This window comes from Haliotis rufescens, unplaced genomic scaffold (genome assembly GCF_023055435.1).
Source record: "Haliotis rufescens isolate VD_foot unplaced genomic scaffold, xgHalRufe1.0.p SCAF_66, whole genome shotgun sequence".
In the NCBI taxonomy this organism is placed as follows: domain Eukaryota; kingdom Metazoa; phylum Mollusca; class Gastropoda; order Lepetellida; family Haliotidae; genus Haliotis; species Haliotis rufescens.
This window is the reverse complement of record NW_025964357.1, coordinates 1,521,496-1,537,159: the sequence shown is the minus strand read 5'-3', so window position 1 is coordinate 1,537,159 and position 15,664 is coordinate 1,521,496. Positions and strand designations below refer to the sequence as shown.

At 39.4% G+C, this 15,664-nt stretch overlaps 1 protein-coding gene across 1 annotated transcript in view; it reads right to left on the bottom strand.

Moving 5' to 3' along the window:
• Positions 1 to 1,850, bottom strand: part of LOC124113704 (cytochrome P450 4V2-like) — a 108,767-nt gene extending 106,917 nt beyond the window's left edge. The window contains exon 1 of the mRNA XM_048387140.1: positions 1,688 to 1,850. Coding sequence (XP_048243097.1) covers positions 1,688 to 1,841 — 154 coding nt within the window. The 5' untranslated portion in view covers positions 1,842 to 1,850. The remainder of the gene's footprint in view (positions 1 to 1,687) is intronic.
• Positions 1,851 to 15,664: the final 13,814 nt, after the last annotated feature.

Here is a 15,664-nt window from a genome sequence, read left to right as displayed (position 1 = left end):
CTCCGCACAGCGAATCGCATAGGCTTTGATGACTGGGCCACCCATGCCCTCTTGATTACATCAAATAAGTGAAATAAAACATCAACTAGAAGAAAGAGCATGATTCTCGAATTGGATTATATAAAAAGTATCGCTGAGTTGTGAAAGCTTTGGACAGAGTTGACACTGCACTTACAACAGCTAGCATGGGGCTTGGTGCGGCTGGTCTTGGTTTATTAACAATAATCGCTGCGCCTATCATACTTGGTGTGGAAGTAGCGGCTGGAATCTTTGGACTGGCAGGAATAGCTCTTAATTTTTTCTCTCGTAAGTTGCAAAAGAAAGCATTAAAACATGATAGTATTTGTGTGTTAATTGGCTGAAGCAAAGTTAAATAGCATTGAGGATCATATTTCAACAGGACTAGCTGATTGCAAGATATCTGAGGAGGAGTTTTGTTTAGTGTTGTCAGAACACACCAAATACAACACAATGAAGCAGGTGATTCGATCAAAATAGAAGCACTGGCAGGGTCCAGGCCTGGTCCGGGGTGTGTTGCGGCCGTACCCACATCATCTATACTACTCAATGATATCATTGGTCTATTGCAACACAACGCCTACGTGCTGGGCAAGGTTCATGTTTGTGTGTGTGTGTGTTATCAAACTAGATAAGAAACATGTCCTACTTTCTGACTCAAGTGATAAAAACAATACTCGACATCTGCTGTAATTTTATTTGGTATGATGCCAATCAATACTGCAACATGAACATGATGAATAGAATGTCACCTGTACTGTATTTATCTATGAAGCATATTATTGTGAACTCATATCTTAAATCTGAGGATCAAAGACAAGAAATGAGTCTGAAAAGTCTGGCAGAATTCCACAGCAAGTACAGGGGTCTAAAGATTAATGTCCTTTCCTAAAACTTTCAGTGCGTACTACATCATAGCAAAGATATCATGTTTATTCAGGAACATAATGAACATCAGTCAGGTCTAATAAGCAGGTCACTTACAACATGTCTGATAACGGGTACCATAAGGCTGTGTTTGGGGATTTCAGGAAGATTTTCTTCAAATATTTGAACATTAGCAAGTCTTTGAAAGAAAGTTGAAAGATCAACCCTTTTCACACATTTAGCCATATACCTCAGTACATTATCATGTCATTAGTCAAAACCTTACACACTGAAGAATAATAATGGTTCATTGTCACATATATTCAAATATTTCAAAGGTTTAAATTAAAACCTGCCCATTAAAGTATACGTTTGGTGTATGTTGTTTTTGTACAAGAAAGTCACATATGTTTACGGATCAGAGAAGGTTTGAGTATGTGGCTCAATATATATTATGTATTAGATGCAATAGTTCTCATGCAAGATATTTATTATGAACACTTAAGATTATGATGTAGTGTACTGAAATGTAAATTAAACTGTACAGTAAAGAAATGATGTATTTGTAAAAGCCTTCTTATTATTTAATTTACATTTCAGTACACTACATCATACTGCATAAAGATATGCATTCTGAACATTTCACTGTCGAGACACCACATGATAAAGATCACTAACCGTGCCGTCTTGATCGGAACAACTACGATACAATGAACGCAACTTATAGGCTCTGGCCCTATTAATATAAGTAGATCTTGGCCTAAAACGTACACATAGATTCCCTGAAATCGGGGCCTCTTACCTGCTCCCGATGGCGATAGCTGGTGAGCATTTCCGATTAAGGGTAGTGCAGGGGGACCGGGCAGTTTGTTTACAAGTTCCTTGTTGCGTGACGATTGAAAAAACCATATTGTTACCAATATGATCCCCACCACCGCAACAATCAGTGCCGCCATGTTGAGAATTTGACAGATATCACGTGATCGGTCACGTTACTGTCTGTCTACAACATGGTTTACCCGGGTATTTTAAGACTGGCAAACATTTACTGAATCGACATCGGAGGATGTAAGGTGAAAATTTTCCATTTTGTTGCATACCACATACTCAACTGCATATCAAATTTCTAATCAACCCAAGCAACAGATGAGAGTATGTAATTGGCAAATCGTTTGCGACGTAAATTGTTAAATCTCGATCATAGAGTTACGGTATGTGAGGTTTCAGAAACACCATTCCATTACTGGGATAATAATAATAATAATAATAATAAGCCATGGGGCACAATAGAATATTCTTGTGATCATAAACTACAAAGCCTAAGAAGCGATAGACACTTTAAGTTATGTCATCAGAAAAGGTAATTAAATGTGAAATTATTACACACAAAAGGCCCCTTATCTGGAAAAATAACTCAGTCTTGATAAATATCTCTTAGATAAGCTAACTTCAGTAGTCTCTGAGAAAACTGGTCTCCATTGCACACACTATATATAGATCTATGCACTAAGTATAATAACATGGATAAAGGGCCGTAACACTGTAAAAAATATTGAACTCAGTCTTGACAAATATCGCTGAAATAAAAATGCAAATTTTCATTCATGTAACTTCAATAGTTTCTAAGAAAACTTGTCCCCATTTCATTCAGTTGGGGAGACTGGGATGCATTGGGACAAAATGTTTATTATCCAGTCCATATCCCACTTGAAATGGATTCATAAAGAAATAGACACATCTTCTAATCAACACTAAAAAGGGGCACTGATCTAAAGCAATTCCCCGGGACTGGTTGTTGCTTTTGTTATTGTTTTTTCCCGGCGAGTACCCGGATGTATAGCAGAAATCTAGACTAGTTCGCGACCTCTGCTGCGCAATTCGTAAGCGCATTAGTCACTTTTATCGGTAGTAATAAGGGCGTATGGTCACATTGATCAACAAAATGAAATACAGTTTCGAGATAATAAGGAAATGTAGGTATCTTTGTGGGTAGCATCGGTAATGGTGACGAAGTTTTGATAAGTCACTTGCTTGGTAATTTTGCGATTTTCGTTTACACTATTTTGACTTGCAACTCAAAGTAAATATTTCACCTGAGCATTGCTTTTTTTAAAGTGTGTATATTTTTTGACTGTCAAAATGTGTAACATTTTCAAATTTATTAACGCCTAAATATTCAGTTATTTTACAAAGTGACTGAAAAACATTTCCATCTGTATTATTATGATAACGAATTCCAAACATTTTGATGTTTAATGTCATCACCAAGAGACTGAAAATGTTACGTTGAAAAGTACATTTCTATGTTGTTTGGCTTCTAATCCTACATAATAATCTGTTGTGATGTTTTAGGCCCCTTTGATCGTCATTATCAATTTAAGTCAATCTGGACAGATTTTTCAGTCAAAATGACTGAAATATTTACACATTTTATAAATTGCCTGAGAGAATCACATTTTACAAATTGACGGTTACACGCTTACAAAGGAAAAGACTTGTGAAAACAACGTCTATCGCGCATTGAAGAATTTCCCAACCAAGACGTAGAGGAACAAGAACGAATCGGTTCAATGCTGCAGCAAATGAAGGAAAACAAAATGCAAATACCATTATTACAACCTACCAAATGTGTCTAAATTTTAGGCAGCTTCCTTGTTCGAGGAAACGTATCCGTGAATATCCACACAAAGGAACAATATCCCACTCGTCTGCAGCTGTACAAAGAAACTTATTCGATGTCACGTGTCTCTGTTACAATCAAATATTTTAAAAGATATATATCGTTTCGGGATATTATAACCCGTGTTCGTTTCTCAACTGATCACTTGGATTGTTTCAGGTGTTTCACATAGGTGTCAAGTCTCAAGGGTCGGCTGAGAAAGCCAACGTGACAACTATTTTCATAACGTCCACGGTTCCTAAAAATCCATAGAGTTAGATAACAATGAGCAATCAATCAACGTATTATCAGTTAACCCTTTGAACAAAGTATGTTGTTTTTACATCGGCACTTCACGCCATGATATGAGAGCATTCCCTTTGTTTTAGTAAACCTAGACATGTAAACACTCACTTTTGACATATCCACTGTGCAAGATAACAGTGATTAATCAATCAACGTATTTTCTGTTAAGCCTTTGATGCCTAGGAACGATCTGTTGATTTACAAAAAAAGTAAATCATTCACCTCTTGCTGGGCTGCCACGTGCATATTACATAACACACATTTCACCTCAAACCTGGATTTAGATTGAATAATTACCCCAGACACAATAAATGCCAAATGGGAACCTTTGTCAGGTAATCTAAGTGGTGCTACCACTAATTGTAGCTGTAATAAATTCATTAACTGAGCATCAAGTGAATGACAACAAATACACAAGTGCAGGGTTATACCAGAAAACGTGGATGACAACAAGGGAGTAGTAATCGTATTATCGACGCAATCCGCAATTCACTGCATGGATACTTTTTTTGTATTATTAAACTATAACCAAACGAAATCTTTATAGATCACAGTTAACCAATCAGTGTTATAAAATGCGTAAAACAATTATTGCCTCCAGCCTCCAAGTTTATTTAGCTGTCCTTGCAGACGGTAGCCCAGTCTCTGGTCACGCTCTGTTGCGTTGGGTATCATCCGGGTACTCACGGGGAAAAAACAATAACAAAGGCAACAACCAGTCCGGGGAATTGCGTTAGATCAGTGCCCCTTAAATTAATTAATAAAATAATGAATCACTGTACAAAAAATTTATTTCACAAACATGAAATTAACTGGGACACAATGATTTTAAAAATATACTATTTTCGTCCCAATGCACCCCAGGCTGGGGTGCAAAAATTACATGTAACTTACCAAACTTCTGTCAACAGGTGCTGCTTCCATCCCTGCTACAAAAAGTGCCACGGTGTATGATGTCACTTCCTTTAGTGTAAATGATCATGTGATTGAACACCTATAAATAGCAGTTTTGGGGGGTGTCCCAATGCACCCCGTGTCCCAATTTAAAGCACCCCGTGTCCCAAAGCACCCCGGTCTCTGACTACACCAATTTCCGAACTCGTTTGAGATCATGATCAGTAACATCAGTGTGTAAAATTTCATTTCTCTGACTTATATAGTTTTTGAGAAAATGTTGGCCCTTTTGAGAAGCGTACGGACAAGCTCCATTCCTTTGATCCCTGCCTCACTTTGTGATGGGGAATAAAAACCAATATCGTATTTGACATAATAGGCGCCTAGGGCGCTCTCAAGATTAGAAATAGGGGTCTCTTATTAGAATATAATTTTGGTGAAAGAGTTGAATGATCGTAAATTTTGTGGTTTATGCTGATAGCCTGAAATGATACAAATGATACAAAAGAAATGATACAAAAGAAAAGTCTGTGCACGACAGATATATTTTTCCAGAATTTAATTACCCGTAATTAAGGGTGCATATAACACACGAGTGCATGACATTATACACAAATGAATAAGTCTTGAGTACATTGATCAATTGTAAGGGTGCTAATTGGGATTGTTCACTATCCAACATATTAGCAAATATCGCTGTGGGCGCTTAATAGAGCAGGGTAATTATTACGTCGAATACGGTATATATGCATTTGTAAAGTTATAGTCTGTTCATATTTTCTAGTGGCTTTTCCTTTACCCCATGACAGAGTTTTCTCCCCTTGTATTCCACACATTATCACTTCTGGTTTCGTTTGAGGCTCGAGGTTTGTTTGTATCTTTGCATTCGTTACATGCTATGTTGTGTATGTATATAATTTCTATGAGATTGTGATGTAATGATGTGAAATAGGGGAACAGTTAGTTTTGGGTAACTGTCAGCTGGGCCCCCGTCTCTCATATCACAATATAAAAGCCAGTACAGGCCGAAGTGACGATGGCTTGCAACACCTTCGAAATATGAGACATAGGCTATGTTATGTAATTTTTTATGTCGCTATATTTAGATGAAGCGCTATCCTACGAAAGCCTCCACTGAGAAACATCACAAACTACTTTCACTGCAGTCATTTTGTTAGGTGTGCAGCCATCAGGTGCAGGAAAGACCTTCAAAATATAACTGTCGAAAATTAAAATTTCAAAATTATTGTTGTCATACATTTTACATACAGGATATCAGTATGTAACAGAAATAATAGTAAACATAGTCTAACATATTCTTTGTGCAAACATTTCACTGTTTTTCGAATACACCCACTAATCGTGCTGTACAAGAAAGATTTTTATTATACTGGTGTCAGAAAACTTTGAGTGAATAAAATATTTTCATTTATGTGAACGAGATAAGCATGTAGGAAATATATATGTGTCCACATATGTAGAGCTTAGGGCTGGGACGAGTCCAAATTTACTCCCCGGGTGCCCGACCCCCTATTACCTGACCCTACCCACTGCAGGTCTCAAGAGTTTGGAACAAAATGTCTGATTGGGAATTGTTTTACCACAGCCGTGGCCAAAATTATTAAGATACATGATCATGTGTACACTGAAGTTGACTGAAGCTTTATCTTTACTCAAAGATATACAAGTCAAAAGGAATGTGTGCATCATCAGAAAGAAATGCGAACATTAGCGACTTGTAGTGTAACCACTGAGCTATAGAGAGTTTTTGTCATTAAACATGTCATGTGACTAACCAGGGGTCCGGGTAGTCCTGTGGGTACCAGGGACCTACTCAAGACCCACCCGACCTGAGTACCCGAGTACCCGAGTTACCTGTCCAAGCCGTAGTAGAGCTATGCATACAATATAAACATACGTGGGAAATATTCCTAACTTTGTCTTTCTACTCCAAGACGTCAAAAAGGTTTATATTTTGAAGTGGGTAGGTGTGTTAACATTTGCCCAAAAACAGGAATAACTCATAAGAAAAATGATTTAACTCTGCTAACAAAATAGAAATGTGTTGTATTTGGTGGCAATATGTTTACTGAATGATTACGGTTAAAATGATGAAACTTCTGTTGAAGGAACTGAAATTGGAATAGAATAGAAATAGACCATGGCCGATGGTTGATATTTTCTAACTGTAGTTGATTAAAACACAATCAAATGCAATACAATTATTTAAACCTACGAAATAAATCATGTCCGTTACTCAACAAAAGTGAGGAATCATGTTAATGGTTTTGTATTCATTCACCCAGTCTCCGCTTCTTATTATGTACAACATTGCAGCTGAGAGACAGCAGTATGAAGGTGACATTACATTTCAAAGTGGTACAAATAATACTATAGTAGTAATGTAGTCTAAGTTGGCACCTCTGTATGGTCACATGTGTATTTTCATTTAAATATGGAAGGTATTTAGTAACTATTTACATGAATCAAACCTGTGTTAAGTTATTGTGTTGAGTATTTTCAAGAACCTTGGAAAGATGGTATGAGACCTCATGGATGCGCTCTCAGAGAACTGCTTTCTATCAAACTCTACTGTATGTGATGTTGCCAAAGATGATATATTTTTTAGCTTACTCCTTAATGCATCTACTGCTTGTTCTTGACAGAAAGAAGAGCTGTGTGAGGTCTTGCTGAAGAAGTTGTTTCAACTAGCTAACAGGAAAACCCAATCACACAGCTCCCACGTGACCATGGAAGTGATGATGTCACAGATCCACACATTACTGCTGTCACCCACAGTGGAAAGACCTGTGTTGATCTCTCGGCATAAAATTTTGTTTCACTGTTATGTGTTTATTCTTAGTGAATTTCTCTTGTGATTCTATTCTTGCCCCTATATGTATCTTCATATATTTCATAGGATTTACGCCATAGCATAATTACTGGACACCTGGTGGTGTATTTCACCACAGTAATCTCTGGTGTCTTCTTGTTTCAAGTAGCCATCTTGAATATTATACAAGGGCTTGCTGAAAAGTTCTAAGCCTAACTGTGAAAGACCCGTACCAAGTCGATGGTTTTCATTTATTTCTCCACATAGTCCACTTCCAAGTTTACACACTTTCGCCAGTGATGCTGCAAGGCCTGGATGCCGGTCAAGAAGAAATTTTTTCTCAGCCACCCTAAAAAAGTCATTCACAGCGAAATGACGTTACGAGGAAAATGGCCATCGGCTAGTCCCTTTTTCATTTTAGGAAACAGGTGGAAGTCTGACGGGCCCAAATCGGGTGAATAAGGGGGATGGTCAATGAGTTCGAAGCCACAATCATGGATCGCTGACACGGCAACCACCGATTTGTGAACAGAAGCCTTGTCTTGGTAGAACAGGACTCCTTTATTGAGCATTCCCTGTCGCTTAGCTTTGATAGTTTCACACAACTGTCTCAGTAGGTCAGCATAATATCTTCAGAGCTCCAGATAAGCTGCGTATCTGCGTGAAATACACATCAGAAATGCAGAAAAACACAGTAAAATATAATCCAAGCGTATCAAATATGCAACGAACATTACAGATACGCTACAAAAATTAAACTTGTGCGTATCATCAAAATATTGTGAAGTAACCCTGCGTATTCGATTAGCAAATCAGCAACTTATTTTTAAATTATAAACGGGCATTCCGTCAACCTTGCCAAACTCCACGATGACAGTTACATCATGATCATTTGCCATCACACTTTCTTGTGGAAGTATTGTGGTATTTTTGAGTCCTATAAAGCTCTCAAATCCACACGACACCAGTTTGCAGGGACTAGATGAATAGTGGTTTTAAATATTTAACTTAAATACCCACATGTGTAAAAACTAGTGGGTAACAGAAATTTGAATACGCAGATAGAATACCCAATGATTTTAAAATGCATGGGTAAAATACCCACAACACCAAAAGCTTATCTGGAGCTCTGATATCTTCCATTCATAGGCTGGCCTGTTTCAAGATAGTCAATCAGCAGAATACCCTTGGAATCCTAAAAGGCTGAAGCCATCACCTTTCCAGCAGAAGGAACCGACTTGGCTTTTTTGTGGGCTGGTGATCCCGGATGCTTCCATTGTTTGGACTGAACTTTGGTTTCTGGTTGAAAGTGATGAATCCAGGTCTCATCCATGGTTACAAATCGGGCCAAAAAGTCATCAGGATCTGCTTCAAAACGGCATAAATTGTCACGGGACGTCAGGAATCTGACACGTTTCTGATCCGCTGTCAAGAGCTTTGGCACCCATCTTACAGAAACTTTTGTCATTCCCAACTCGTTGGTGATAATGTGCTCAACCCTCTCATGAGAGATACCCACAACACTGGCAATATGTCGAGTGGTCAATCGTCGATTAGCCATCACCATGTCATGCACCCGGGTAATGTTTTCCGGAATGGTTGCTGTTGAAGGCCTTCCTGGATGCGGGTCATCGTCAAGGCTCTCTCTGCAACGCTTGAATTCCTGGAAACCATGTCAGCATGTATCTGTGTTGGAGTTAGCCCTTTCAGTTGCAGGTACTTGATGACTGCCCTATAGCCAGTTTTGTCCATTTCTGGTGATTTCAATGGGTAGGTTCACAAGATGGTCTGGTACAAAGACAATAATAACACTACAGTTGCAGTTCTTATGTCTATGATTCATTAAATGATTGTACTTGTTGGTGGCTAAAGTTTGTTTCAATCCAATTGAGATATCCCACTTAGGCTTAGAACTTTTCAGCCAGCCCTCGTACGTGGACATGCGGATCCCTGCGTTTGAGTTTTGTATTCATTTGTATTGCTTAGTACTTCATCTTAGAAGTATTCCTGCAATTATATTGTTTATTAAAGTGGTGTTGTTTAACGTGTTCTCGTAAACTTGTTTTTCATAAACCACATGGCTGGGAAAAAAGATTATAGCATACATAATGGGGCGGTTTGATTACTCTCTGCTTCATTGTAGATAACATGCCATCTTGTAACAAGTGCCGACGTAACAATCTGTTGTGTATTGTATAAAAGATATAATACCATGACCAGTATCAATCCACAGACTCTCTACTTTATCAGTGCCAATACTTGCATTCGAATTACCTCCCTTGTTTGCTCTCTTGGATATGAGATTGTTATGTAATAAAACGCATGGTTTTTCACCCGCCATTGATTGGGGTTAGTTATTTAGAAACTACTGTAAAACAGGAATTTAATGCGACATGAAAATAATGCGAGCTCTTGATTTTAGACATAAATGCGCATTTTAAAAATGCGAGTGCCCATACCCTTTCCTAAAAATTTATGCGCTGGATTTATGCTCTGTGTTATTTTAATTAATGTAACCTACGTAAATAAAAGCCTTACCTGAAAACGCTTCGTTTGTTTCAAATGACGTTTTGAGCAGGAACTGTGAGTAGACAGAGATAAATAAAATAACTGTGCACATTAAATCCCCTGTCCATGTTTTTTCAGTGTGAGATTCCTTCCTTATTTTAATATTATTTAAGCTAATTGCCCGTATGTTTGATGGCCAAGTGTGAGTATGGTTTCCTTGCAGCTATCATTGTGTAAGTGTTGTTTTAGTTAACAGTCTGTTGGTACTAGTATATACGTTCGGCCCTTTGATGAAAAGAAGTAGAAAACAGATCAGTGTATCAAATCTTCGATCAGGTGACAATCCTCACACTCCTGTTGACCTGCGGATTAGTGTCATTAAACCCATTCATGCGCGTTGGCTCGTGTCTGCTCTTGACAAGCTTGTAAAGGACACTGATGGGATAATTCGTGGCTGGCGCCAATCTGGGCTGCTTGACAGGATGTGAACTGACCACTACTCAACTTCACTTTGTATAGGTGACTTTGTTATTTGAAAAATTAATGCGCATAAAATTAATACGACCTTCCGTCACTCGCATTTTTCGCATTAATATTCTGCTCGCATTAATTTCCTGTTTTACAGTAAATGTATACGCCAGTGAAAACATAACACAATCGGCCTGGGATCCCCATCCCCTGTGCCTAAGTTGTCAGTCCCCGTGCTTCCAGTCTACATGATGTAAAGACTTTACCCCACAGCTATTGGCACGTATCTCCAGTTATCTCGTAAATGAAAGACCCAGCAGGCCCGTAAACGAAAACAGAAAATGTCTGACGTATCGGAGCCTACTACTCTCCAGGTTCATCGCCTGTAGACACTCCGGTGCTGTCAACAGCCCTGTCACCCACCACCTCCGTCGTCTCCTCCACCTGGGCACTGATGCTTACCACAATAACATTGATCTACTTGACTACAACCCCCACTGCTTCAGCTGCAGGTCGATGTCTCCATCCCTACTTTTGGGGGCACGGGTGGCCCAGTCGTCTAAGGTGCCGCAATTCCCTGTGCAGAGTTGCGTCCCTTGGGCACGCCAGAAACCTATGATTGTGGGTTCGAATCCCGGTTGGCCCCGATTATCTTTCTAGGTTTGTCAGCACCATACCCGTGCTCGTGGGTTTCACCGAGGTGGTAAATGTCTGAGACCTGCATCACTTCTGGCTTTGTTCCCATATCAAGCTGACACGCCGCGATATAACTGGATTACTGTTAAAAGTGGCGTTAAACCCAACTCACTCACACACCCATCCCTACTTTTGAGATGGCAGGCACAGCACACACACAGGATAACCTTGCAGATAGATGTTAGCTATAACACACTCTCCTTGTGGCTACATGATCTCATTCTACAGGCTTATGAGACTCTCGGATCACATTCCCCAGGGCCAAGTACCCTCGAGAGATCAGAGAGGTTGCTGGACAAGGACTCTTGAATTTTTCTCAAACCCTTGGAAGCGCCTGACCTCGTGATGACGGTTCTGTGAAAGGTCCTGTCAGTTCTTCCTGTCTATCAACGTTGGTTGAACGATTCCACGATTTCCCTTCCTGTGGCTATATGATAGATATGCAAAGACAAACATCAGGATCCCACCTCTGCGTCTCCTCAATTCCTGGCTGAATTTCTGCTGTTCCTGCGTCGATAGCGGCATTAAAAGGGCAACACCATCACTACACTACGTACCTCGTGGCACGCAACTCCATCTTGGCGATTCTGGAAGATAGTACAATGAAGAAGATTCCGGAACTCTAAGCCTTACTTCACTTCTTCTGATTGGAAGACCAGACTTGGGACTTGAACGTAGTCCTCACCTGCTTGAGAGGCGCATCCTTTGAACCATTTCTTTCAGCACTGTTTTACAACCTGATGTAAAGACCATCTTCCTCCTGGTTCTCACAACGGCAGCGCATGTCAGCGAGATCCACACACTAGACGTGACACGGTTCAGGATCAAGCAGGGAGTGCATGGAGCAGTTCACCTCGGACTGTGCTGGAACTTTTTCGCTAAGAACCAGCTCCCCAGAACAGCACAACGGATCCTTCCTTATCCCAGGGGAGGGGAGGACGAACAAGAACTCCTGCGCTGTTTCATCCGCCGATCCAAGGATCACCACAAATAATGTTGTCATCTCTTTATTCTGGTATCAGCGACATCGCAAGCAGAAGTCAGCCACAATACCATAGCTGAAAGCTGATGGCTGAAAGCTGTCATTCCCCAGGCTTACAATCCTCTGGATCCTCCAAGAGCCAGCAACCCACATGAGATACAGGCGATCGCATCCACCCTAGAGCTTCAAAGCGACTGCTTCATACCTGCCATTAGAGAAGTCTGTTTCTGGCGATCTGACACAGTGTTCCTACCTGTGAGATGTCACCTAAGAAGACGTTAAGGAATGCACAGTTTCGTACCCTTTAGTTGTGGATCAACAAGTTACCGTATTAGGCGCCATTGATGTCTTTGCCTATCCAGAGCCGACCTCACGACCTCTCCTGTGCTTACCACCTTTGACTAAAAGGCTATATTCTACAAGTATTTCGGCTCGGTACGTCAATTATAGACTTTAATCTTGGTTATCTTCTATAGTTGTATCGATGCCTCGATATCTGGCATACCGACTCCCTCCTTCCCTGTCAACAGAAACAGTTGATAGACGCAGAGCCTCGCCTTCGCTGATTGGCTGTGGGATCTTGGAGAATTTTAGATGGAAGATCACATCTGAAAGTATCTCTCCACTGTTTCCGTCGAGCTTCAGATGCATAAAGGAGTAATGCAGGAAAAGTTTTAAAAAATTGAGTAAAATCCTAGATATTTTTTATATTTGTATACTTATCCTGCATTGCTGCATCTAAAGGGCCAACCTGTCGCAGAGCTGCCTCCCCACAATGTCTTCCTATGTTCCAGTGTTTAGCAGTAATGTGCTGACGTCATTACTTCTGTGGTCACATGGGAGCTGTGTGATAGGGTTGTCCTGTCAGCTATTTCTTCAGCAAGACTTCTCACAGCTCTTTCTGCTAAGAACAAGCAGTAGGTGCATTAAGGAATGATGCAGGATACGTATACAAATATAAACAATATCTAGGATTTTACTAGTACTGTTCTGCCTCAAAAGCTGCCATGGTTGCTTGTACTTCCATCAGTTTATCTTGATGTACTGGAACAGGTTAATAAATCTGAGCCAGCACCTCATGTTTATAGCCATAGCCAAAGAACATATCCGATGTTTACAGTGTAAATGTCATTCAGATTTACACTGATGGATCTAAGTGCCCTGTGTCTAGTCGAGTTGGTGCTAGTGTCTTCATGGTTAATGAAAGAAAGAGAAATTCCAATACAATTAGCTGATCACTTGTCAGTATTTTCTGCAGAACTTGGAGCAATCAGTGAAGCATTGCGCTGGATTAGTTTTTCAAGGGCTGTTTCAGAGGTCATTTTTAGTGCTTCTGTCAGTGCTTGCAATTTATTTTCCTATATAATACAGTGCTTGAAGTTCTAACATTATTTTTTAAGCAGCACACAGGGTTTTGAATCAGCTCCATACAGATAGTTTTGGTGTATTAATTACAGTGATAAAGTCAGGAATACTATTTCACTCCATTCAATGATAGAATTCATGGGGCAACCAGTGACGTCCATAAAGATAAATCTGTAATATGTCAGAAATACTTACACAGGTTACTAGTGGTGCTCACGATGGATTAATAGTGGTACGCAAGTGATCACTTGATATATGATCATTTGAATTTGAAGGTATTTGAGTTTCAACGTTTTCAATAACCATCTGTGGCCATGTTCACATAGTTATATTACATGGCTACATATTCATTATCTCCATTGTTCACTGTGAACATTGTGACGCCATAATATGTGAGGCATTGTTCAAGTGTTAGGGCCATTACACTATGACCACACTGATGGCTGTATAACTGACATAATTTAGTCTGTGACTGTACTGTTAAATGAAAACACAAATTATTAATAATATTTCTGCATGGTCAATTGTTAAGATGTTTATCATAACAGAATGGAGATATTATATGCTGCATAATCGAGGATGATATTTCTGCAACACCTCATGTATGTTCAGTGTGTTAAATATAATAAATGTATTGAAATTACTAACTGGTTCGGAAGTACATTTCATAGAATTGCTCATAGAATTCAACTTACGAGTAACGACTGTACAGTAATGAACAATTAGTTTTGTTTTGTTTTCTTCTTATTTTATCAGAAAATGACTTGCATGACTAGTTCCCAGATCTTTCAGCGGGACATCAATATAGACGGAGTCCAGTAAAACGCAGCCAGATGTGACGTCAAATAAACAAGCTGAGCATTTAAATGGTAGCCTAAACCAGCTCCTAGCTTGGCACAAGTTGAGAAAATTGAAACTCTTTTAGTAGTTCAAAAGTTTTGACGCTAGTGGATTTCGAAGCGTTTTCAGCAAATGCAGAGGAACTTGAAATATTTGGAAAACTGTTTTTACCTTAGGAATTGGAAAAAGGATGTATGATGTTGAGGCTATTGTGTGCAATGGCCTGTACAGAGTTGATACCAGGTGCTCATTTCCTGAAAAATGTTGGCACAACTATTGATCTTCAGAAGTCTGCATTAATTGTTGGATCAGAAAAATTACATCTGAAATCAAAACAGGATCAGATAAATTCAGTACCAGTATGCAGAGTTGAAGTCATGTAACATTTTGTCATACCAGCAGCTCATGAGAAAGTCCTTCCTGCAAGAGTAAAGTCACTGCAAGAAATAAGATTTGCAGGATTGTAAGAGCCAAAGCGTGATGTCATGGAAAAGAAGGAAATCATGGCTGCCAGATTACTTGCACAACCACAGAAGAACATTGTCCCAGTTTGACTTATCAATCGAGGTGATAAACCCATTACAGTCTTCAAGAATACCGATATTGGAAAGTTCATACCTTTAATGAATACATTTTTTACTTATCCTGCATTACTCCTTAAAGGGCAAGTTCACACGGAAATTAACCTATTTTTCTTGTACTTTTTCCACAATAAAAGTGTTAACCTAGAAGTGTCATAGACAAAAATATAAAAATATCAAAATTAATTAACATATGTTTTGCATTAAAACGATTTATATTTTTCACATTTACCAAGTGTTCTATTTCCATAACAAAAACACCATGGCTTATGCCCCTTGCAATATGACGTCATTGGTGCCAATTGATAAACATTATGACGTCATCATGCTTTGTTAGAGCCGCTTCACGTGGTGTAGGTACAGGTGTGTGATTCTAGCGTCTCAGATGCCAGCCAGCATAGTGTTATGCTGAGTCACCACTGCGCCGGAGTGTGTCGTAGGCCATGTTGTTTTACCGAAAACTGGTACTTGATATCTTTTGCGTTCAGAATAGACAGGGACCCAGTTGAATTGGCACCAATTACGTCATAATCTAAGGGGGATAACTCAGGCCTGTTTAGCTCGAAAAACGAAGGCCTCATAACGGCATATCATTTTCACACTATTGTGAGCTTCCTACTTTCACTGTGAAAAAAATGAGAGTATAT